Genomic DNA, 25176 nt, shown 5'->3' with positions numbered 1-25176 from the left:
GCAGAGCAGTGACAACAGAGGCCTACACACCAACACGGCAGAAGCCAGAATGCTGGGCTGCCAGTCTACGTTTGCTTGGACCCTGGAGGCATTCGCCTGAAAGCCTCGGTTAGGAATCAGAAAACTCAGCAGGGCCTTGGGCAGGAGTGTACCGAAGCAGGATGTTTCCCCTCTTGCACTTCTGTGGAGGCCGGGGCTGCGTGGGGTGTGAGGCTCGTATCCCAGCAGACAGCCTCAGAGAAAGCAGACTGAAGGATTTTTTTTAAAAAGCAGATTTGAAAAAATGATCAGTGTCTAGAGGGCTGCTATTGTGACACTGGCAAACCATTCTGACAATTTAAAAAAAACATTTATTTTAAAGTCGGAGTTACAGAGAGAGGAAAAGAAACAAAGAGATCCATCCCGGATGGCCGCAACGGCTGGGGCAGGGCCCGGCTGAAGGCGGCAGCCTGGACCTCTGCCGGGGCTCCTAGGGCTGGGCCCGGCTGAAGGCGGCAGTCTGGACCTCTGCTGGGGCTCCTAGGGCTGGGCCCAGCTGAAGGCGGCAGTCTGGACCTCTGCCGGGGCTCCTAGGGCTGGGCCCGGCTGAAGGCGGCAGTCTGGACCTCTGCCGGGGCTCCTAGGGCTGGGTCCGGCTGAAGGCGGCAGTCTGGACCTCTGCTGGGGCTCCTAGGGCTGGGCCCGGCTGAAGGCGGCAGCCTGGACCTCTGCCGGGGCTCCTAGGGCTGGGCCCGGCTGAAGGCAGCAGTCAGGACCTCTTCTGGGGCTCCTAGGGCTGGGCCCGGCTGAAGGCAGCAGCTGGACCTCTGCTGGGGCTCCTAGGGGGGTGCTGGGGCCCAAGCACTTGAGTCATGTTCTGCACACCAGCAGGAAGCCAAGTCAGAAGTGGAGCAGCTAGAACACGAACTAGGCAGCTCCCAGACACCCCATCCTGGAGCACTGGCTTGAGACTTAGAATCCAGCTCCTTCTGCTCAGGTGCCTGGGAAGTTAGTGGAAGATGGCCCATCTGTCACTGACACGGGAGACCAGGATGGCGTTCCAGAATCCTGGCTTGAGCCTTGACCCCTCCCCCATTGTGGCCATTTGGGGAGCAAATGAAGGATCGTGCTTGGAAGCTGTCAGGAGAAGGGACTCTGCAAAACACGCTGGACTCCGTGCTGCAAATTCTCAACAATGGAGGAGAAACATGAGACAGGCTGAGACTCTGGGGCTGCCAACTGTCCCTGACCTGGTACGATCACTGACAGTTAAGGGGACCTGCCCAGCAGAGGGGGAACAAACTTTCTCTGGAAGAAGTCACATCCCCTCAGCCACTATGTTTTTTATACAGAATGTGCACCATGCTACGCACAGGCAGGGGCACATGACCAATAATCAGGGAAAAGAACTGACTTCATATAGAAGCACACAGGTGACATACAACATTAGTCGGCTAGGGACAGTAACTAGTGCAGGCCCCGGCCTCCCAAGGATTAACTCCACAGCTTAGTTTGTTTCTCAGAGGGTAACAGGATGGGCAATTTTGGCCTGATACATCTAGCCACTGGCTTAACTGCAAGTTCCTGCTTCCTATTTGTCAAGTTATCTGCCAAGGGATTTAGGGTGGCCACTTGAGGATTGGATAGACACTGGGAGGAACTCAAGGGATTTAGGGTGGCCGCTTGTGGATTGGATAGACACTGGGAGGAGCTAGGCAGAGTATAAAAGAAAGCCTGGAGTTTCAATAAAGATCATTCGCATTTGGCATTCTCCTGACAAGAATGGTGCACCGCGTGTTGTCTTTTTTGTAACCCTAGTCCCTCCGCTCGGCTCGGGGTACGTGGCGACGCGGGCGTTGCCAACAACTAGTGCAAGGGTACTTCTAAAGGTGCAAGGAAAAATGAAATTAAAAGATACATTCATCTTGCTGCAAAATTTTTGAAAACACACATATAACACACCTTTAGGGTGTTCAGAAAAAAAGTGTGCCTTATTGAAAAATGCATGGACTGCTAAGTCGCCTTGCACATGGGGGATCCCATATGAGCACTGGTTTGTGTCCTGGCTGTTCCACTTCCCTTCCAGCTCCCTGCTTGTGGCCTGGGAAGGCAGCAGAGAAAGGCCTAAAGCCTTGGGTCCCCACACCTGCTTGGAAGACCCAGAAGAAGCTCCTGGTTCCTGGCTTTGGCTCAGATCTGGCTGTTGCAGCCTCCGAGGGGAGTGAACCAGTGGATGGAAGATCCTTCTCTCTGTTCTCTTTGCAAATCTGACTTTCCAATAAAATAAAATAAATTTTTAGAAAAAAAGCATGGATTTCATTTTTTTGTGCTAAAATAAACATATCCTTTAATTCTATTTTCCATGATTTTTTTGAAGCACTGTTGTTTATTTAAGAACAAAAAGGATAAGAAAGGAGACTATGGGGAAAATAAGATGATGAAGCATTTCTGCAATTAAGTCTGTAACAAGGAATCAAATGGAAATTCTCAACAGAAAAAAAATTAACATAAAAAAATTGGGAAACCAGCATGGTGGCATTAACAAGTTAATATTCTGCCTGTGTCACCAGCATCCCATATGGGTGCTGTCTCAAGTCCCCTGTTCTATTTTTGATCCAGTTCCCTGATAGTGACCTGAGAAGGCAGCTGAGGAAGACCCAAGGCCTCAGGCCTCGGCACCCGTGTGGGAGACCCAGAAGAAGTTCTAGGCTCCCAGCTTCAGACTGGCCCAGCTCTGGCTGTTGTGGCCATTTGGGCAGTGAGCCAGTGGATATAAGATCTTTCTGACTCTCTCTGTATAAATCTGTCTTTTTGGTAAAAATAAATAAATCTTTTAAAAATTTCAACAGACATTAAATGGCAATTCAGAGATCAAAGACACGATCGATGAACTGGAACATCTAAACCAAAGCACAGAAATTACACACACAGACACACACACATGCACACACACAGATATACACACATATACGCACACACACAGATATACACACATATACGCACACACACACACACACACATACAGGCACATACACACACAGATGCAGGCTGAGAATCCCTGAAATAAAATGCTTGGAGTATTTCAGATTTTGTAGCTTATTTAGATGTTACTAGTCGAGCATCCCTAACCCAAAAGTCTGAAATCCACAATGTTCCAAAGTTCAAAACTTTATGAGCATTACAAGTGGCTCTCAAGTGTGTGTTAGATTCTGCAGCACTTCAGATCAACTTGAAGCTTTTGGATTAGGGTTAATCAATCCATAAAACCTAGACCAGAACACCGAATGTATTTGGGAGTTAGTGGGAAGATGATCACGTAATCAGAGACCTAAAAGAGAGGGGACAGAGAGGCAGGTGGAAGACGTATGGGGATTCCGAGACTGATAACATCAGAACACGGATCCAAGCAGCTGTGTGACTCCAGGAGAACCACACCAGCACATCTCAGAGTGAAACCGAAGAAACCCATAAAATCGGGGGAGGGGGCAGTACAGTCATCTAAAGGAGCACCACAGACTTACAGCTGACTTTTCCACAGGTGATGGAAGTCAGAGGACAACGAGGGGCATCCTACATCATTAAAAGAAAACCGTCGCCCATTTATAATTTTGTGCCAGGAAAATCATATCTCCAGAAATGAAAGTGAAATTTTTTTTTTCAGGCTAGCAAACAAAAGTACTAATGAGTTCTTTAGACACTGGGAAAATAATCCTAAAGGGAAATTCACAATTGTAGGAAATAATGAAGAAAGGTAAATACGTGAATAAGCAGATATGGATACAGCTGGTACAAAATAACAGCGCAATGTCTTACTGGGCTTAAAATGCACACAGGAAGCAAATGACTGTAACAAAAGCACAAAGACACAGGCAAATAAACACAGAGCATGTGCTGCTGGGAAAGCAGCAAAAGTGACAGTTTGTACTATTCCACGGGAAGTCAAGGTGCAGGATGCTCTTCCTTGGGTAACCTATAATTCATTAAAAAAAAAACAAACACTCCATAATCCTAAAGAGAGCGCTTCGGCCAAGTCTGCAGGGGCCTGGGTTGTCATCATTTCTATGAAACTCCAGGGGAAAACAGGAAAATCATCTTGTGTGTGTGTGTCTGTGTCTGTGTGTGTTCCTCCTGTGCCTGCGGCTGGCCTGTCAGGGCAGTGGCCCGGAGCTACTGTCTAGCAGGACAGGTACCCTGCATTCTGGACACAGAACCCCAAAGCATTTTCCACTACAAAGCACCCTCTCATGCTATCTTGTTATTCACAGCTCCCATTTTACAAGCAGAAACACTTATACACAGCGAAGTGTGTCCCCCTGTTCCTGTGAGTTTTACGAGCAGACAGCAAGCCCTTATTCTCTGACCAACTCTCTTTCCAGAAAAACCTCTAACACCATCTCAGGAGCAAGAGTTTTAGGACTTTCTACCTTCTGACTCCCTCCCCCGCCCCCGAAGCATCCACTAACCATGAATGTTGATCAAGAAAAGGGGTCTTTTCACTTGTCACAGTGACAGAAGGATGTCCCTTGAACTGGGGAAAAAATATTCCCCAGGGAAAAACCATGTGGAGGCAAATCAAGGGTTCACAACCGGGAGCCACTCGGAAACCAATTTCCTCCCCTGATGAGGTTCATTCCTGGGACACATGGGGGGCGCTGGTCCTACCTGGTGGACTGCTTGGCCAGCATGGCCACGTAGGTGACCACGAAGCTCTGGAACTTGGCCCGCTGCTCCTCCCAGCGGTCATCCACAGAGTAGTAATTAGGTAGGGGCGCTCCAAAGAGGATCTCACTGCGCAGCAGGGAGCTCTTGAGGTTGTCGGCGGAGAGCCCTTCGTCCACATACCAGTAGAATTCGGGGTGAGTCATGGCCAGTTCCAGCGAGCCTGCAGGGGTGGGGGCCCAAGCAGCTTACCAGATGGGCTCCTCGGAAATTTCTGCACCCCTCACCCCTTCGAAGGCAGTAGGAGGAGCCCTGGGTATTCGGAAGGGTCCCTACTGAGGATAGAACTGACTGTTGCCCGGAGGGGCGGCCCCCAGACCTGCTCCGGGCAGCTCTCACTAAGTCTAGTTCCACTCAGGCTTGAATGGAATTCCAAGACTGGGTCAGTTACACTGATGTCACCCTTGAGTCCCTGCAATGGTGATTTGTGGGGTTCGGTCCTGCCCAAGTCCTCCTTCTGCAGGGCACACCTACTGTGGGCCTCAAACAAACTCCACCTCAGTTTGTCTTCAGCCCCGGTCTCTCAGCTACTGTTCTGACCCTGGTCCTCTCTGACCATGCCCCAGCCTGTCCCCGCCCTCACCCTCAGCCTCCCCTCTAAGACCCCCGCTTCCCCTCACCCACAAACCTCCCTCCTCTCTTCTGGCCACTGCCTAGCTCCCAACACCCCTCAGTGTAGCCGCACACTCCCGCGGCCTCCCCAGGCCACAGGCCAGGCCCGGCCCTGCTCACCCCGGATGTCGGCCAGGTCCTGGCCCATGCCATCATAGTAGATCTTGCCGCCCCTCTCGGTGGGGAAGAAGTAGGTCATGAGCGAGCTGGGAGGGGAGCAGTAGGAGTAGGAGCCGAGCGGCAGGTCCTTGAGCACCTCGTGGGGCTTCCAGCAGAACTCCCGGAAGCCCGGGTGGTCCATGATCTTGCGCTCGATCTCGTGGATCGTGAGCAGCCGCTCGCTGGTGAAGATGTTGCGCTCAGCGTCGCCGCGCGCCAGGAAGATGAGCTCGATGCGCCAGTGCGCATGCGTCTGCGTGTTGGCGCTGACATAGGCACGTGAGTAGTCCCAGCGCGACGCGCCCCTGCGGACACGACTCTGATTGGCTGCACTCCCTGCAGGGGGCGGAGTGCTGGGCCGGTGCCGCCCATCCCGAGGGACTTCGCTCTGGTTGGCTGCCTGACCCGCCAGGGGCGGGGCTTCACGCTGCAGATGCCCGCTCTGATTGGCTGCCGGCTTTTGGGAGCCAGGAGTGTGGTCCTCGGAGGCGGCAGGTGCAGCACGTGGGACTCTGGATGCTGGCCGGGAGCGGTTGGCCAGGTGCAGCTGCTGCAGCTGCTCCGAGATGAGGCGCTGAAGTGTCTCGGAGGTGAAGTCGGCCAAATCCCGCCGGTTGCGTCCCCAGGAGCCAAACTGCGACTTCAGCGCCAGGGTGAGGGCATCGAAGCGCTGCGAGGCCTCATGGTTGCGGATCTCAAAGGCATTATAGGAGATGTCGATGTCCAGTGGTGGGTAGTAAAGGAACATGAAGGCGGACAGCGCCATGGGGATGCTGCAGCCCAGGAAGAGCACCAGCCCTGCACAACACGGGTTGGTAAAGGCCCAGCCCAGGATGCTCCAGAAGCCCGAGGTTGGGGGCCGCGATGGCAGGGTCCAGCGGCGCCAGCAACACTGCGCTCCTGCCCCCGCTCTGGGTCTTGGCTTCCTGGAACCCCTGCAGGCCTCGCCAGGCGCTTCCTCCTCCTCTTGGTCCTCATCTAACCACACATCCTGCAGCAAAGGGTCGTCCTCGGTGTCCATAGCCTACAGAAGAGGGAGAGGATGATGCCTGGGTAGCCTTCTCTCAGCCCTGGGCATCAACCCTGCCTACTAAGAACTAAATACCACATGCCACTGACCAGGTGCACATATTGGACTCACCTGGATGGAGCCATGCGTGCACCAGACAGAAAACCCTTGCTTCTTGTCTCTTAACCTCTCCCAGTGAGAGCTTGGCTTTGGACACCATAAGTAAAGGCGAACCATGCAGGAGATAATTCGGGATTTCCTAAACTTTGGAACCCAAAGTTGATGCAAGATGTGAGTCTGCAGCAGCTTCTTTAACGAGTGGCTGGAAAGCTGCTCCAGAAGTATCAGGGTGGGAGGGAAAGAAGGGGACTTCTGGAATCAGACCCTGGTTTGTGTCCATGGCATGAACATTGCAAGGCGTTGAGCCTCTCTGAACGTTAGCAGAGCCTCGCCTATTCAGAGGAGGTGCCTCTCGCAGCTCCCGGCCTCACTGGATTGTGGGGTAAAAGGTGCAATCACCAACACTTTGCAACCTAAGCAGACTCCCTCGCTGCCCTCTGGGGACTCTGAGGAGCTCGGCCAGTGCCAGGGGTGCCTGTCATGGCTTTCCTTGAGAGCTCCCAGAGGCTCTCCCTGCCCCCATCCCGGGGATGCTGCACCTGCAGCCACTGTTTGTCAGCCTCTGCTGCTTAACATGCAACTAGTGCCGTGTCAAGTCTTTGGGCATGAGCTCCTTCAGTGCGACTTCAGCTCAGGCTCAGGAGAGGGCAGTTCTGAGCAGCTGAGGGATGGGACAGGCTGAAGGCCATTTGGCACCCCCAGGCCTGTCCTTCTTGTCCTGCCTGCCCTCTGTTTGGACAGAGGCACACTCGTTATCTAGTTAGACGCCAGGCACTGCAAGGAGGAAGCTAATTATGCCGGCGCCAGCTAATGAATGCGGCCTTTCCTTTTAACATTCTCTGGAGCACTCCGTTTCAATTAGACGGTCTGTCCGGGAAGAGAGGGGGCTGCCGTCAGCTCAGAGAAAGTGAGAAGGAAGAACAGACAGATCCGGGAGAGACTGGAGACAGAGACTGGTGGAGACAGAATTACAGGGAGGAGATTGGAGGGAGTGGAACAGACGCGCCCAGGGAGACAGAGGGAACACAGAGAGACTGAGGGGGCTCTGGGGGTGAGAGGGGTGCAGGGGGTGCACTGCAGAAGATGGGGCTGGGGAGGCTGGGAAGGGGCGAGGTTGTGACTTAATAGGAAGATTGCTGTGGCTGAAAGAATTAAACTTCTGACTGTTCATGCCCTCAAGGGAGTCCACCACCCTGCCAGGCATCCTCACTGTCCTGGAGTCCAAGTTTTATTTTCACTGGGGACAGCCCAGATTCCCCCCTCCCCCTCAACAAAAGGGATAGACCATGTCTGCTAGTGTGTGTGTGTGTGTGTGTGTGTGTGTGTGTGTGTGTGTGTGTGTTGAGGGGGAAGCCTCTGCCCTATTCCAAGCTTCACAGGAACAAAGCTGATAGGAACACAAAGGACAGTGGCAGGGCCACTGCTGTTCTTCTGGGACCAAATCTATCCATTCTGCCCTCCACCCCACGCCTCTGCCACTTGGTGAGGGGTGGGGTAGGGAGGAACTTCATGATGTGTCAGGGTACCAGGACTGGGATCGGGGGAGAAAGGCCAGGGTTCGGGGTCCCAGCAAAATTCCAAGGGTGACTTGGGGGCCTCTTGACTCGACTGCTGCTCTGCCAAGTATGCCACCCCTTCCCCCAGATAGCCAAACTTGACTCTCTAAGTTTTGCTCAGACCTCACATCTGTCAAGAAGCCTTCCCAGATCCGACCTTGCAGCTGCAAGCTTCTCACATCCTTATCACACTTGGCCTGGAGATAGACCAAGCTCAGGCCTGCTGTGGAGTGTTACAAGCTACGGCTTGGAAGGATGCCAAGCCTGGTGGACACATGTCACTCCTGTGACTTGGGGCAGCAGTGTGGCCTTCCTGTATGGGCTAAGAGTGATCCCACAGAGGTGGCTGGAAGGATGGGGCGGACAGCAGGCTGCCCTCAGTGCCCGTAGGTGTAAGTGCTACCCCAAACCATAGCCACTGCTTGCTGTGCTCCACTTCCCCTGCAGGCTCCGGAAGCCTACCAGACCCAGGGGGCAGGCTGTGTTCCAGCAGCTCTGGCAGTCTCGCCCACATCATCCCGCCACAGGACTGTGAGACTTGCCCATGGAGAAGTGACATTTGCCCTCCATCTGGGTGGGCTGGAGGCGGGCAGGTGCGCAGACCACTGAGGCCAGTTAATCAGGGAGGATGTACCTTGCACCAAGCTCTCCTGGAACACCTGTCCTTGGACCCCAGCTGCCATGCCCTGAGGATGTGAACACACATGCACAGTATTCACACACACACATTGCTGCCAAGGACCTGGCAACCTGGCCAGCACTGACCATGTGAGGACCAGGTGCACATAAAACTGCCTCCAGGAAACCCCAGCAGCCCTTGGTCATCAAGTAATCTTGGCCTTCCAGTGTTCCCAGCTGGGGGCTGGCCCCAGGGATAGTCTAAGCCCCCCTACTCCTGCATCCTGCCCTGACCACAGAACACACAAACAGAACATAATGGCTGTCCTGCAGCCCCACCTTGGGCGAGAGTGTGATACCTAGCCCTGATCATTCCACAGCTGTGACTCCATGCCCTAACAAATGGATTTACAAGACCTGAGAATCGGGCAGGGCCACTGCACCTCTCAGGGAGAGTTCCACAACCAGTGAGCTCCAGTGGCTGTCAGTGCTCCACTGAGTTCTTGTCTCTTAATACTCCAGGGGGTTGGGGGTGGGTGTCATCTCCTAGCAGGTACTTGTTGAAGGAAGCAGGAAGCTCTGAGGAATCTGGGTTAGATATTTGCTGGAACTCTCTCCTGGAGAGAAAGGAAGTCAGGTACCAGGAAACATCCACACCGGGCACAGTGCAGCTTCCTTGGTCGGGCAGGAGCTGGAAGGGCATGAAGTGGACACGGCAGGGAGCGGGCCCTGTGAGTTTTTCATCCGCTGTGCCCCATGCTCACCCCCATGCATGCCTCCTCTGTCTGTCCCTAAAATGGAGAACTGTCACATGGGCCTGGTACTCTGCCACTGCTCCTGTGTAGCCTAGCTATGTCCTGTCCCTCTTTGGGACCCGTCTCCCCCACCTCAATGTGTGATGGCAAAGGCCTACATCCCTCCACCTGAGACCTGAGATGGCCCCCCCCACCCGGTTTCTCCAACACACCCCTGACATGTAAGCACTTTCGCTTCCAGGCATGTCAGTGAGGGTGGGCATGGTCCAGGGGTCGCAATCATCACAAGAGAGCATCTGCCATCATTGTTTCGGCCGGCACAGCCTCGGTAGATACCTGCATAGCAGGTGGGAAAGATGCTTTCTTTGCTCAGACAATGGGAATCAACTGGCTAGGTGGACAGGAAGTTAGGTGGCTCCCACGGAAGCTGCCAGTGGTGGGCCCTGAAGCAGGACTGTGACCCCGGGAATGGTCAGCATGGCTTGACGGAGTCCCTTCAGATGGGCTCTCAAGGGTTCTACTCATCAGCACCGCCCTGTCTCTGCTCCTCCTTCTCTTCCTTCCTCTCTCTCATGAATGCATGTAGACGCATGCACACGTTTTCCCAGGCAGTCAAAATTTAAACTCTGGGAATTCAACAGCACAGGAATCAAGATGGACACACAGCTCCCCTTTGGATGGGCACCTGGAGCGGCCTTTAAAAAGGCAGCAGCCTCAAAACAGAGAGCCTCATCCAGTTTCCAGGCTGGACTTGGGCCAGCATGAATGGACATCTACAGCAAAATCCCAATGTAGTTAACAGGAAAGGAAGAAAAAACCCCACCTATATACATCTTAAAGATCCATTCACAGAGAGCGCTCTCTGGGAAGATGTTGCGTGATTCTACATTCCTCCTTTATGCTCCTCTGTCTCCAATGTTTTTGTGGTGGTCAAGCACAGCTTGGCTGTTAGAATAAGAAAGACATGCTATTTAAAAATAGAATGTGTGTGCTAAGTGTGGACAGGGTTTGCTAGCGCCCTTGCATACTTTGAGGTGTTACTATAATAGGCACAGAAGCAGCCATGGAGAGACACCAAGGAAAATGGCCATGGCTGGAATGTTCCCAGGAGATAGAGGCAGAGAGACAGAGCTTCCACCGCTGGTTCACTCTCCAAATGGCTGCCAATGCCAGAGCTGTGCCAGGCCAAAGTCAGGAGCAAGGAATTCCATCTGGGTCTCCCATGTGGGTGTCGGGCATCCAAAGCATTTGGGCCTTTATCTGCTGCCTTCCCAGGGGCATTAGCAAGCAATTGGATAAGAAGTGGAGCAGCCAGGACTTGAATCTGCATTGCTACAGGATGCCAGTATTGCAGGCAGTGTCTCAACTCATTATGTCACAAGCCTGCCAAGAGGGGCCTGTAAGTCAGCAGGAAGTTGGTCACAGCCCACTGGACCCAGAAGGGGCCTCTGAGCATAACTGGAACAACACGTTCATTTTGCCCCTGGAGAAATCTAGACCCTACAAGGAACAGAGTCATGAGTCACATTCATGGGGGTAGGGCCAGGACTCTTAGCTAGAAGTTTCATTGTAGTCCAGAGAAGAATCTGGCCTGGAGGAGACAGCCTGTGGACCAGGAAAGCCCAAACAGGACAGCTGTCACCCAAGCATCTCTCAAGGCACAAGCCAGGTGGACTTTCCCAGCTGGACAGACTTTGGTGGGAGGCGAGGCTGACACCATCCAGGCTGCTGCCAGGCCTCGATTGTCCGTGTGAGCCCAGGAATGGGGCCCCAGGCCAGGGCTTCCCTCTGGTCCTGCTGATAATGTCCCTTCTCCCAAACAAGGGTGAGCTAAGCCTTCCTTCTTGATTCCCCTATCCCAGCCAGGCTATTAAAATGTAATCAAAAAATCACATTAGGCATGCAGATTTGACTCAAAATACATATATGCATATATAATTTAACAGCAATTAGGACCTAATCAGGTTGTTCTCCCTGACTCAGGGTACTCTGAGACCTGTTTCAGCACTGGACCTTGCACATCTAGGGTTCTTGGATCCCTTACCCTGGGGTTGAGAGATTTGGGCAGGAGTTGGCCAGTGCTCTGCCACTGCTCCTGTGTAGCCTAGGTATGTCCTGTCCCTCTTGGGGACCTGTCTCCCCCACCAATGTTTCCAGCCCCACAGCATTACAACCAATATGGGGACATGTGGTTCTCCCTGCCTGCTGGCCATGGATCTGTTCCTCCTGTGGATTTGCCTCCCCTGAGGTAGAGGAAAGAGGAACCTGCTTCCCCACTCACTCCCCACCGCCCGGTGCTCTGAGCAGCTCTGTCCTACATCCCAATTCTAACCATTTTCCAGGACTGCCACCCTCCAGAGCACTGGCTGTGCACCTGTCACCCAGATTCCAGAATCTGCCAGGAGAATGTGATATGCCACCTCGGGTGCGGGGGTTTCAGGAGCATTTGAAGGCATGGGGGTAAAACTGGAGCACACAGGACAAAGCCAAAAGCCTAGCTAGCTCGAGGCAGCAGCTGTGACACCTGGTACGAGAATTAAATCATCAGCTCCATGTCCACCGTCTGCCCAGCCCTGCAAGGAAGTTGTTATGAGTGTCCTCCATTTCACAACAACAAAACAGAATCAGAGAGATTAAACAGCTCCCCCTTGGTAACACAGCCAATAAGGAGCAGACCTAGAGCTCGAATCTCTGATCTACTGATCGCAAAGTCTAGACTGCTCCCACTGAGCCTGGTAGTGCTTGAGAACCAAGATCAAAGCAAGCCTTGGGGCCCGGCGGCGTGGCCTAGTGGCTAAAGTCCTCACCTTGAATGCCCTGGGATCCCATATGGGCGCCGGTTCTAATCTCGGCAGCTCCACTTCCCATCCAGCTCCCTGCTTGTGGCCTGGGAAAGCAGTCGAGGTCGGCCCAAGGCTTTGGGACCCTGCACCCGTGTGGGAGACCCGGAAGAGGTTCCTGGTTCCCGGCTTCTGATCGGCGTGCATCGACCTGTTGCGGCTCACTTGGGGAGTGAATCATCGGACAGAAGATCTTCCTCTCTGTCTCTCCTCCTCTCTGTATATCTGGCTTTGTAATAAAATAAATAAATCTAAAAAAAAAAAAAGCAAGCCTTGGCCTTTCAACAAGTCAGCACCATCCCCGCAACACCCGGAATCCCTCAGGCCCGTAATCCTGCTGGCAGGGAATGTCCACACAGGCCATGATATCAAGGACATCTATAGGAATCCGGAAGCTGGGCCACCTGGCAAGGATCAGCTTGACCAGGCCATGATGCTTGGCTAGCCATGTGTGTCTGAGGTGAGCGACTGCATCAGCCACCCAAGGAAAGCAGACAGGCAGCCCTGACCTGGTGGCCCCCACACTTTGGACAGGTGCCCCTCCCTCTGCTGTGCACCTGAGGCTGAGTCTGTTCTGGCCTTTGGGACCAGCCAAGACACCAGCTTTTCCCAGCCCTGGGCACAATTGAAGCTCGAGGCCACTAACTCCTGGGTTCCCGGGCCTTTGGACCTGCACTTGAACATTAGCTCCTCTAGACTGCCGGTTCACAGACTGCAGGTTTTGGGACTGCTTGACCTTCAAATCATGCTGGCCAATTCCTTGTAAGAAAGCTTTCTGGGCCAGCACTGTGGCATAGTGAGAAAAGCCACCACCTACAATGCCAGCAACCCCTACGGGCACCTGTTCAAACTCTGGCTGTTCCACTTCCAATATTGCTCCCTGCAAGTGTGCCTAAGAGAGCAACAGAAGATGGCCCAAGCACTGAAGTTACTACATCCATGTGGGAGACCAGGAAGAAGCTCCTGACCCCTGGCTTCAGGGGCCCAGTCCAGCCGTTATGGCTGTTTGCGCAGTGAGCCAGTGAATGGAAGATCGTTTTCTCTCTCTGCAACTCTTACAAATAAATAAATCTTAAAAAAAAAAAAAAAAAAAAGAAGAAGTTTCTCTAGGTAGGTGAATGGATGGAGGTGAGAGAGGTGACAGGAAGATCCTATTGGTTCTGTATTTCTGGAAAATCTTACTGAATGCCATGTGGAATGCAGAATCCCAGAGAGAAACTGGGGGTGCAACAGGGAACCCCCTCTAGGGCCCTTCCATTAAGAGGTCTCAAATCCTACCTAGACTCTCAAATGAAAACGGCTACAGAGCAGAGAACGTCCTCGAATCCACAGAGGAAGCGTTTGTCTGAGTCCTTCCCCCACCAAAAAGACACTCAGTCTACTCCCCCTCCCTCCTGGTTCCAGCCCTGGGGAGACCTGGCTTTCCCGGCTGCAGCAGAAGCGGGCACCAGCGCCCCCACCCCCATCAGACCCGCCGTGTCCTCTTCCCATCCCCCCAGCCAAGAAGCACCATCCTTCCAGGCTGTCTGAAAGCACAGACGTTGGACAGACACAAGTGTCTATTTCTCTCTGCAAAGAAAAGCCTGGGCCTCTGTATTATCAGGAGCGTAGCAGGGGAGGGAGGGAGCATGGTGCAAGCCGGCTGGAGTCCCACACATCTCAGGGGAGGGCGGGCTGCAGAGATGGAGTGGATGAAGGACGGCCAGCCTCCCTGGGCTGACAGCTGGTGAGAAAACTATGGGCGCTGACTCATAAACCCACCAGCTCAATATATATCAGGCAAACAAGCTGTGCTCCGGGCAGCAGATCACTGGGGGGGGGGCAACGTGGCCAGCACCAGAGGCACTCTACATTAATGGGTACCACAGCCGCTGTCGCTTGCCCTGTACAGGCTCCAGAGAACAGAACTGGTCTTCCTAACATGAAGAAGGACATCAGGGATGGCAAGCAAGCAGGGCCTGAGCCAGAGGAAAGGGGTCAGATACTCTGGGTTCAAATCCTAGCCCTGCCTCTGGCCAGGGGCTCTGGCCAAGTCTAAGCTTCCCCACCTATGAGATGGGCAGGGCGACACACAGCACCCCTGGGCCAGGCCCCAAATCATGCACCTGTTTGCGGGCGGGTCTATAAGTTGGCCAAAGCAGACCCTTTTTGTTTCTGCCAGACATCCCTGGGCTTTAACACACACTGCAGTCTCTAGAAATATGTGCTTATAATGCAGATTCCAGAGTTGACTCTCAGGGTGTCGGGCCTGGAAATCTGTATTTAAATCACCTCTCTAGGTGACTAGATGTGGGGAGTGGGGCAGTGGTCAAGGACAGTTCTCTGGAAGACCCTTCCCCCTCCAGCAGGTGATGGAATTGAGATATGCCCCTGGAGCTGGCAGGAGGGACTCAGCCCTGGGATCTCTGACCAGGGCTTACTCTTTCTCCAGCCACGGGAAGAAAGATGGAGGCATGTGGGACAGGAAGAGGACTTTGCAACTGGAGTTGGGGACACAACCAGTGAAAGAAAAGAGAAGGCCGGGGGTAACTACCCAGCCCCAACACCTGCTGGGCCCTGCCACATGCCCAGCACATGCTAGGAGGTTGACTTATTTTTGCTGTTTCTGATCTCCTTGCAGCACTCCAAAATTATATACAAGGGTAGGGCTGAATCAGGGCCTCTGGAGGCCACTGTGCTCTAGTACCTAGAGGGATGTCCCCAGCCCTCCATGCTGCACCTGCCATGAACTACTCCAGCCTCATGACCTTGAGCCTCAGGCCTGGCTCCTGCAGCCCACAAAGCAGCGTCAGTGAAGCCAGCAGCCCAGAGAGCCTGATATGGGAACTGGCACCCTGATGTCGTCGGGGGCCTGAACAACAGCAGGTTCCTGAAACCCTTTCCTGCCTGCTTCGTCCAGCCATTCTCCACTATTGATGCCTACACCCCCTTGACCCCCAAGTCCTGGTCATTGTCCCCCTGGGTTCCTTTTGGGGTCTGCTAAGCCTGGGACACACAGAGGGCCTCGCAGCCAGTTTAGCTCCCTGGCCCCCAGACTGCTGGGTTAATAAAAGATCCCCAAATACATGCCCAATGATCATAACCATAAAAGCTAAATTGGATTCTTTGCTGCTGATGAGCCTGGAGCTCTTCCTCCACTTTGAGATCTGAGTAACAAGCAGAGAAAGTGGCTCCCTTTGCATGGCTGCTCCAGACAGCTCCAGCTCAGGGGCAAGGGAAGTGGGAGAAGGCAGTAGGAATGGCCTCAGGGGCTGGGCTCAGGGACTTGCCCTGCCCACAGCTGTGAGCTAGAGCAAGCCCTGTGACAGCACTGGAGGGGTGGCTCTTGTACCGGGTGGCAGTGCATCGTCTGACGCCCACTGCTGCTGGGGGATGGCTCCCCTCCATCCCCAAGCTCTGGGGACCTGGAGGGCTGGCACGCCAGGGCCCTGCATAACATCACGCCAAGTAGCAGAACAGCCCAAAGCTATGTGCTGGCTGCTGCCAGCTTCCCTGGGAACCCGTGGGTGGCCCCCTGCCAGGTCCCAGCTCCAGGAAAAGCCTTGGTGCCCCATCTCACTCCTTCCACAGACCACCCACTGGGCATCAAGGGATCTCCCAAGACTCAGCCCAGCCCACCCAAAGAGAAGCTGGGGGGCAGATGGGAAGCCACGAGATGAAAAGGGGCTCAGTCAGCTGCCGCTAGATGGAGCACTGGGAGGGACAAAAGAAGCCCCCAGTGCCTCTGCCTGGAAAGTGAGAACCTTACAGCAAATCTCTCTCCCTCCCAGAAAATGGGGCTCCCCCAGTCCCTGCTGGCTGCATACGTGGCGGCTCAGGGGTCAGCACAGCCAGGAGGCAGTGGAGGCTCGGGTGCCAGAGCCATTCCACACCCTCCGGTCCTTAAGCTTCTCATCCTAGCAGACAGAGGGCTGCCACATCCCCGCAGTAACTTCCAGCTGGCACGTCGCTTTCCTGTAGGTTTTCTCCTCCTAGGAATGATTTCCAATTTGCAAACAAGAAAACAGAAACTAAAGTAAAGGGATGTATTCGAACTTGATTTCTGATAAGTTCAGTACTCTTTTCACTATATTGGGTTTTGAGCCTCACACATCAGACCAGAGGCCCTGGCCAGGGTGAGGAGTGTGACACTGGCCCTCAGGAGGTCAGGAGCAGGCAGGCTGGGCAGCTCACAGGACAGGGAGTACCTCTCCCCATCCGACATACACCTCGGCTGCCCTTACAAAATGCTCCAGATGTGCAGGTTCCTGGGGACCATGAACTGCTGCCCCCCAAGCCCCAGCCCGGGGTTCCCCAGGCTCCTCCCCTCCCCCCCCCCCAATGATATCAAGGCACCTGCTTCCCCGTACCAGGCCTTCAGTGTTGGGGCCCTGACCCCTGTTTGCCTGTGACTTTCAGCAATCCCTCCCCTTTCCTCCTGGGCCTCATGCTGCCCTTCTGTCTAATGGGAGGGCACAACTCTGAGCCTGCTGGCATCTTCCCATTCTGTCCTTTGGAGTCCACCAGGGCCAGGACACAGGAGTGGTGACTGCAGAGAAGATGGGGTGTGCCAGGGCTGTGGGAGAGTGCTGGCAAAGTGAAGGTGGCTGAGATCTCTCTTGGTGTGGGGGTGGGGGGACTGCAGCTGGGAGCTGGAGGAACCCCACCACCAGAGGGTGCTGCAGAGTGGGAGAGGGCATGGCCAGAAGTCACACCATCTCTCCCCTACCCTGAGCTGAATGGGCTGTGGCAAGTGTGCAGGGGTGTGAGCCGAGAGCAGCTATGCAGAGATGGGAGGGGTAGGCCGGGTCTTTCAGCAAGAATGAAGAGAGTCACCTCCTATCCAAATGCTAACTTTGGGAAAGCTGTGACACTGTGTGTGGGGGGAGGTGGGCAGCTGCCCTCTTGCCCCCAGTAATAACCAGTAAGCACCCGCAGGGTACCAGAGCCACCCAGTACACCTAAGCTCCCCCTACCCTCACCTGGTTCTTCCTGACCCACAGGCCTCTGAGGCTCTTCCTGGGCAGGGAAGGGTCCTTCCAGGGAGGCGGGGCTAAGACCAGGATCCCTCAGTGGGGTCAGATCCTTTCAAATCAGAGCCGTGACTGTCTCTGTCCCTCAGCCCCACTCACTCATCCATTTATTCATTCCTCTGTGTCTTTACTTTGTTAATTTGTTGGTGCTTGCTGCATAAAATGAGGACCTGGGGTTCAATCATCAGGGTCTTCACTCTGAGCTGTCTACACTGCTTCCCTCCTGAAGGCCCTCAGAACCTTCCCACCCCAGATCATCTTCACGCCCAGGAATGTCTCAGCTGGCATGGCCCCACTCACTACAAAGTCCCAGCTCTGTGTATTGGAGATCATCTGCTCAGAACCTCTGAAGCCCAGTTCGGGAAGCCAGGTCCCCTGGCAGAGCCCCTGAACCTGCCGTCACCAGCCAGCCTTGACCCTGCTTTCCTGGCTAGAGAGTGGGAGGAGGGGCTTTCTCTGCAGGCTGCTAATTCTTTCCAAAGCCTGCTTTCTCTCTGGCTCAGCTTAATACCTCTGAGATCCGGACCACAGGGAGGGACCAAGACCAACATCCTGCCCGCCACGGAGTCTCTTGAGGTGATGAGACAAAGCCAGCAGACTCTTGCCAGTCAGGGGATGAAAGTCCCAGCTGAGATATGCTGGGCTGCCAGCTGCTGCCCACATCTGCCCAGCAGAACAGCAGTTTGTCAGGTCAGCCCCTGTCATGAGGTCAGCTGGGATACAGGCCGAGTACAGGTGTGCAGGATCCTGGAAGAGCCAAAAGGCACGCATGCTTTACTGGCACTCCTCCTTAATGACCCAAATCCAATTAGCAGAAAGTTCGAAGCAGGAGCCCTAATCGCCGCAGGGAGGCTGTGCTCCCCAATGCCTGCGGGCAGCTAGCTAGGCTTGAGTCCTGGATCCGGGGCTTCCTAGCAAGCAACTTCATCCGTCTGCGTGTGGTGTTTCTCATCTTAAAAAAGAGATAATAACGTCATCCCCCTCGCTGGGCAGGTAGGAGGAGGAGACAAGCTAAAATTCATAGAACTGCAAGTCCAGGGCCCCGCAGATCGTAAACATCATAGGCAAGGCAACCGTTAAGATGATCGCAACCAATGCTGGCAGCCCTGCACGCCACCTCTCACCCCTACCCCAAGAAAGCCACCAGTCATTCTCCAGCAGAGGCCAAAGCTCCAGCCAGTGAAGGCCACACAGCCTCCACCTCCTCCAGCATCCCAGCACACCCACTGGCCACGGCCTTGCCTACTTAAGCCACCTGCCCAGACAGAAGAGCAGCATGCTCGTCCTGACAGCAGAGGCTTCCAGGTGCTAGCCACGCCTCCTCCATGACAAGGGCTGGCAAAGGACACAGCGTCCAGGTGCCAGGGTAGGTGTTGGATGCCTGGAGCAGATGGCTGGCAGAGCATGAGTCTCCTCCTCCCTCCAAGACATCAAACGGGGACAGAGCCCCGCTGCGCGGAAGCAGGGGACACCGAGTACAGGAAGCCTTCCTCTGTCCTGAAGCCCCAGGGGACTCTGCTACTTCCAGTGGGGGGGCTGGATGAGCCATCGGGATAGGGTGGTGAGCTGCACAGGACACAGGGGACTCCTGCCCTTCACGGCCCAGAGTCTGGCACACAGGCTTGCTTGGGCTGACACTAGGAGCTGGGAGAGTAAGCTGGGGGCTTTTTCCAGCAGAAGTGTAAGCCTCTGGCGGCCATCTCCCAGGAGATCAGCACCTGTCAGCATCCACAGCCAACATGGGCCCTTCCTGTTGTCCCCACCTCCTCACTCCCAGTGGCCCGGCTTACTGCATTCACTAAGACCCTAGCAGCCATTTCCAAGCTTCTCAAGTTCTTGGGCTATTCTGCAGAAGTGGGGAAAGGAGGGAACCAACAGAATGAGGGATATGCAGGGGTCCCCCATGTACTGATGCCCATTCCAGCGGCTTCTCTTCCTTGGGCTCAGGGACAGACAGACCTAGGCCCTCCGCTCTGGGAATGTCCTCCTCCCAGGTTTCGGCAGAGCCACAGCTGCTGCCTGCCTATGCTCCAGCCAGTGCGTGACGGGACCTGAGCTGAGACAGAAGTCGGCTAGGGCTTTCCTCAGCACCTTCTCCCCCAGGTTTTCTTGCAAACAGTCCCTTGCCTCAGTCTCAGAGTGGACTTGCTAGCAGCAGCTCTGCTGGGCTCGGGCTGCACTGCCTCTTGGCTGGCTGTGTGGCCTGGAGCATGGATCTCCATCACCTTTCTAGGGTGAAATGGAGTAAGGACTCCTACTTCAGGGTGGCTGCGGGGATTCCATCAGTAAAGGCACAGACAGCAGCAGCGCGGTGCCCGGTGCTCGGTGCCCGGTGCCTGGGCAAGGCTCTGCCTTTTGAGATTGTTGTTCGTGAACAGCTGGGGACGAGGGCAGGGGTGAGGACAGCAGCGTGGCAGCAGTAAAGTTTCATCTCTGCGCTTGGAAGGGTGCTGCTGGGTGTTTTGCCTGCGCTGGCTCTGCCCCTCCATGAGTGCCTTTTGGGAGCCTCACATACACTCATGGTTAGGGAGGGGATGCTGGGACTCCCCGGCTTTGCCACTAAACTGCTATGTGCCTCTGGGTGACTCTCCTGCCCTCTGGGAAATGACTTTCCCATCTGCAGACGTCCACAGCCCCGGCTCCTTAGCAGCAGGGAGGCTGTTGACAGTCCACACCTCACAGGGGCGCTCCTGCCCAAGCCCTTCCCTCAGGAGAAACAGCCAAACTCCCTCGGTTGGGGACCGAGCTGGGGCGCACAGGTGAGGCACCCAGCCTTGGCACTGAGGCGCACAGGTGAGGCACCCAGCCTTGGCACCAGCTTAGAGCCCTCGCATACCAGCCCACCTAGATCACTAAGGGACAGCACTGCCTTTCACCCCAGCCCAGCCAGCAGAGGCAGCTAGACTCCTGAAAACCATCATCAAGTGTTTTGTTTTCATAGTCACTGAATGAATAAATGAGCAGGTAAGTAACTGGGAACAATTCAGGCACTGCACAAAATGAGGGGTTTTGGTTCTTTCAGATCAAAACCTGCTCCTTATCTGAGCTCTCGTAGCTGTGTGACTTTGGGTAATTGCCTTGACATCTCTGAATCTTGGTTTGCACACACATTAGGGGAGACTACCAATTGGCAGGCCAGAAGACCGAGGTGGTGGTGAGGCTGTCCCTGCCCATCTTTGGATCCCAGAACAAAGCAGGTGTTCAACAAACAATAGCTAAAGTGATCAGCATCGTTCTCACCTGCCTCTCATCGTAAAGCCAGGCACCTGCCTGCTGCTTATTTCCAAAAAGCTCGGACAAACACAGACACAGCAGGCTTGTACCCTCCTGGGAGGAGTATTTTTCAGCACCACTGTCCACTCCCCTGCCCTGGTCCAGCCTCGGCCAGCCAGGGAGTGAACTGGTGGTGCGGAGGTGGAGGAGAGGACCAAGGCTCCACGGCTGGCCATCCCTGAACCCGTCCTGCAGCAGCCCTGCTTCTTGCCTCTGTCAAGCCACTGGAGCGTGAGCTGCGCTGTCTGCCTGTGAAATGCGACTCTTAGAAAACATGAATACTTGGGATTTGGTGTGTGTTTCTATTTTGGGCTGACACTGCCTTCTTTATTTGTTTTCCTTGGGCATGGGTGTGCTGTAACCCAGCAGATTTGCCACCTGCCCTGCTCCTCTGGCAGGAAATAGGCCCCAGGGCCCAGCAGGGTGCGGAGGGGAGATGGGGACTATGTCCTGGGATGAGTGCTCTTCCTAAACTAGGACTCGCCACGATAGACAGCCTGGCCTCACTGTGCCAGCCCTTGGTTTCTCCATATTTGGGGTGTGGAGAGGAGTCCAACAAGGGTTGAGGTGGGAAAACAACTTCAAACAGGAATGGAACCCAAGGGGGTGATCACAGAGCCTCGCATCAGAACAGTGCTAACATCATTAACTGCACCAACACTATTGTTAGTGCACCTGCCTCTGCGGCTGTTTTTGGATGCCTACGTTTATGACCCACAGTGGGCTGGCTGCTCGTGCCTGGGGAAGCCACCCTGCCTTTCAGCATCTCGCTGGGCTCATCTGCAAGGACTGCTTTTGCTGTCCCCAGTTCCTGGATTGTGACAAGAGGCTGTGCTGGTGATGGTCATGTCCCCCCCTTCCCTCCTCTGCCAAAGATCCCAGCTGGCAGTCAATTGCTCACAGGCACTCTACCTGGTGTGCCAAGCCTCTCCCCAAACTCCCAACCCTACTCACTCCAAAAGCTGCTCTCAGCCACTCCCTCCCCTGTGGTCATCGGCAGCCAGGCCAGAATCTGCCTCGTGGGGGAAGCACCTTAACTGAGACAGTCCCACCTGCCTTTGATTGACCACGCGAGGGGAGGGCCGATGTGGACTCTGTGGGTCAGGTGAGTGGGCTCCAGCCTCTACTCCATGTCCACTTCCCGCAGAGGACATGCTGGTGACCGACCCAACGCCAGCCCCCATGGAGGGCGCACTTCAACCGTGTGACCTGAAGCAACTGATCTGACATTCATGGACTTCCTAAGGAACTCAGGTGAACACCTCTCCTCAGGGGACAAGCGGGCTGGCATTCCCAGTGAGAGCTCTGCGGGAGAAGGAATGACGACGCCTCTCATCCCCTCTCCTCAGGGGACAAGCGGGCTGGCATTCCCAGTGAGAGCTCTGGGGAGAAGGAATGACGACGCCTCCGAGCGAGGGTGCAATACCATGTTCATTCCCACTTCCCAACCCAGGAAACCAGAGGAAAGTTGACATTCCAGATATTCAGGGCAGGAAGAGAACCTAAGGGTGACCTCAGTCAACCCTGCTTTTTTAAAAATACATTTCTTTATTTTACTTAAAAGGGAGAGAGAGAGAGAGAGAGAGATCTTCCATTTACTGGTTCACTCCCCAAATGGCCACAAGCGCTGGAGCTGGGCCAGACCCAAGCCATGACCCTAAAACTCTGTCCTGGTCTTCCCTGTCGGTGCAGGGACCCAAGGACTTGGGCCACCATCCCCTGCTGCTTTCCCAAGCACACTATCAGGGAGCTGGATTGAAAGTGGGATATCTGGGACTTGAACATTCTATATGGGGTGCTAGCATTGCAGATGGAAGCTTAAGTAGCTACACCACAGTGCCAGCCCAGGCCTATCTTACAGATGGAAGCTCAAAGATGGGGGGATTAGTACAGGGAACTCTGCGGCCAAAGTGAGTAGGATCTGGCCTCCCCACTTCTAGTCTAGTGCTCCACCCATGGCATCTTGCTCTGAGCATCTAGTCTTCAGGAAAATGGCAGGAGAGGCATTCTAGGGCACGCAAGCACATAACCATCAATCCCCTGGGTGTTGATACAATTCCAGAAACTTTCATTTCCTGGTTCCCAGCCCCTTGGGGAGACTGCAGAGACTACAGAGCAGGGAGGCAGAAGTTGCCAACCTATGCAAGAAGGGGCAGAAGGGGTCAGATTTCCAAAGAGATGGGAGGAGAGGAGGACGCAGGCAGCTCCAATGGAGTCTGCATTGGAGCAGAGACTGGACCAGACCCAGGGAAGACCAGTGTACGCAGCTGGGAAGCAGGACTGGAAAGATCAAACGAGCTGGCGGGCCATGCTGGGGGCTGACTGAACAGGGAGAGGGACTCAGCCAGCCGGGAAAGTGGCCCCTGCTGCGAAAGATGTGGCTGGAACATAGGGGACTGAGAAACGGACTCTGAGGTCAAAACCAAGAAAGATTCATTAAGGCACCTGCTGGGCTGGACTTTTGCCCAGAACGCCACCAGGTCACCACTCCTGCTCCCTCTGACAGATGACCGGCTTCCCAGCTGCTGCCCTGCAGGAACAAGGAGAGATGGGTGTGTGTCTGTCTGTCGGTGCTCAGAAGCTAGCATCTAGGCTTGGGTGTGAGTAGCAGGCGGTTTCAGAGTCTAGAGTGTGTGGGTAGATGGTAATCTACAGGGAGGCGGCATCACAGGGTGCCTGCAGGAAGAGCTCTGCAGTCACGTGCACGTGAATCTGGGGTCTGCTGTGAACTCCGGGTGGTGGGTACCTGCGGAGCCGACTGTGCGCTCTGCCTGAGCGGGCTCCCAGGCACCTGCCAGGACCAGGAGGAGGGGAGACCTCCTTCAGGAGCTGTCCGCGGTGCTGAACCGGGCGTAGATAGTCAGGGTCCTGCGCCCGGTTCCGGGTGGGATCGGATACTACACTTGATCATAGCCAAAAGGCCGAGAAGTGATCGGGTGGGATAGCAAGATGCCGCCGCCCACCCTGCAGACGACTGGCGCAGAGGACAGCAGACCCTCAAGGAGGTACCTTCCCAGCCCACCTGCGGGCCTCCCCGGGGAGTTGGGAAAAGTTCTCCCAATCGCTGAGCTGGCTCTGAGCACTGGGCGCCACACGCGCCCGCGGTCTACCCGATAGGCAGCGCCACCGCTGCCTGGATGCCCACTCTTCCTCCACCTGATGTCGGATTCTCTGCAGAGCCCGGGGACCTTCGAGCTCCGCTTTCACCGGCTACCGAACCGGCCCCAAAGCCCCGCGCCCGGCCAAACCTGCAAGTAGGATTAACTGGTCCCCGGACTTGGAAATGTCCCGTGGAGGGCCCCGGAGTGCGCTAAGGCGGAGAGGGCAGGGGGCGGGGGAGGGGGGACACAGACGCCAAGGAAGTCGTGAATCTTCCCTGGCTCCTCCCTCCACTCTAGCCCGGCCGAGCTCGACCCAGGGGCGGCCACGGATCCACGCGCAACTTTTACAGAACCAGAGGTCCACCCGCGGGGACAAGCAGGTGTCCGGAGCTCAGAGGCCTCGCCATCCCTGGACATCCAAGTCGCCTGGGGAGACCGCGGCTGATGCAAAACTGGGGCCCGGAGGTGGGGAGCAGCTCTGCGTTCTGCCCACCCCTCTAACCCCTCACCAGGCGGCTTTGCCGGATGCTCCGTGACCCGCAGACGGGGCTGGCCGGTGGAGGGAGAACTTCACATTCGACCTGCCTCGGGCCGGCTGCGGGAGACGCTGAGGACTTGCCAGTCTCGGGCAGGGCATCCCCCAGCCCGGATCCCAGCGCGCCCGGCGCCCGTCGCACTCACCTCGGCAGGCTGCACAGGGCTGCGTTAAGCCGCGGGCGCCCCGAGGGGGCTGGCCGGATGGGGCGGGGGGTCCTCGGCAGGCGCACCGCGCAGCGTCGTCGGCTCGCGAGGGTCTCGGGAGCCGCAGGATGCCGGCGATGGGCACTCGGCTCGGCCGCGGGGCGAGCGGAGCACGGACGGCTGCGCGCCGCTCCAGGTTCCCAGCGCTCCAGCCCAGCACTCGCCGCCGCCGCCTTTTATTCGCCGCCCGCCTTTGTTTGGGTCTCGGCTCCTACCACGGGCCGCAGGGGTGTGCGGGGCAGGCTCTGGAGTCGCGCCGTTCCCCGGGCGCTGGCGCCTCCGGTCCCTGCGCCCCCCGACCTTGGGCCAGCGTCCGGCGAGCGCCCGCGTCCCTCCTCGGGCGGCCGTGTCGGGAGCCCGCCGCCAGGCGCCACCGCGATCTGCGCTCCCCCTGCGGCAGGCGCGTGGTGGTACAGTCCGGATCCGGGGGTCGGCGGCGGGGGGGAGGCACAGCGGCCCCTGGAGGGCAGTGTCCGCCACTGCAACGTCCCTGGGCAGGTCCCACACCACCGCTGCGCAGGACCCACCCCCACCCTGGAGTTTCCTGGGTTCCTCTCAGTCTCCTCCTTGGCGGGTCACCAAGTTTCGGACACTCGGAAGGCTTCCCCGGCTGCCCTCCAGAGGGAGCTGCCAAGCCCAGGCTCCTGGCGCCGTCTCTTCCTCCCTCGTTGTCCATTCACCT

The 25176-nt window shown here is 55.7% G+C and overlaps 1 protein-coding gene across 2 annotated transcripts in view; it reads right to left on the bottom strand.

Annotated features, from left to right (window-relative positions):
* DISP3 (dispatched RND transporter family member 3) overlaps positions 1 to 24662 on the bottom strand; it is a 47316-nt gene extending 22654 nt beyond the window's left edge. For both annotated transcript variants that reach the window (XM_004596049.2, XM_058675206.1), the window contains exons 1-3: positions 24435 to 24662; positions 5431 to 6493; positions 4642 to 4861 (exon numbers count right to left, since the gene is read on the bottom strand). In XM_004596049.2, coding sequence (XP_004596106.2) covers positions 4642 to 4861; positions 5431 to 6490 — 1280 coding nt within the window. In that variant the 5' untranslated portion in view covers positions 6491 to 6493; positions 24435 to 24662. The remainder of the gene's footprint in view (positions 1 to 4641; positions 4862 to 5430; positions 6494 to 24434) is intronic.
* Positions 24663 to 25176: the final 514 nt, after the last annotated feature.

The sequence above is a fragment of the Ochotona princeps genome, chromosome 2 (assembly GCF_030435755.1).
Source record: "Ochotona princeps isolate mOchPri1 chromosome 2, mOchPri1.hap1, whole genome shotgun sequence".
Taxonomy (NCBI): Eukaryota; Metazoa; Chordata; class Mammalia; order Lagomorpha; family Ochotonidae; genus Ochotona; species Ochotona princeps.
This window is presented reverse-complemented; position numbering and strand designations above follow the sequence as displayed.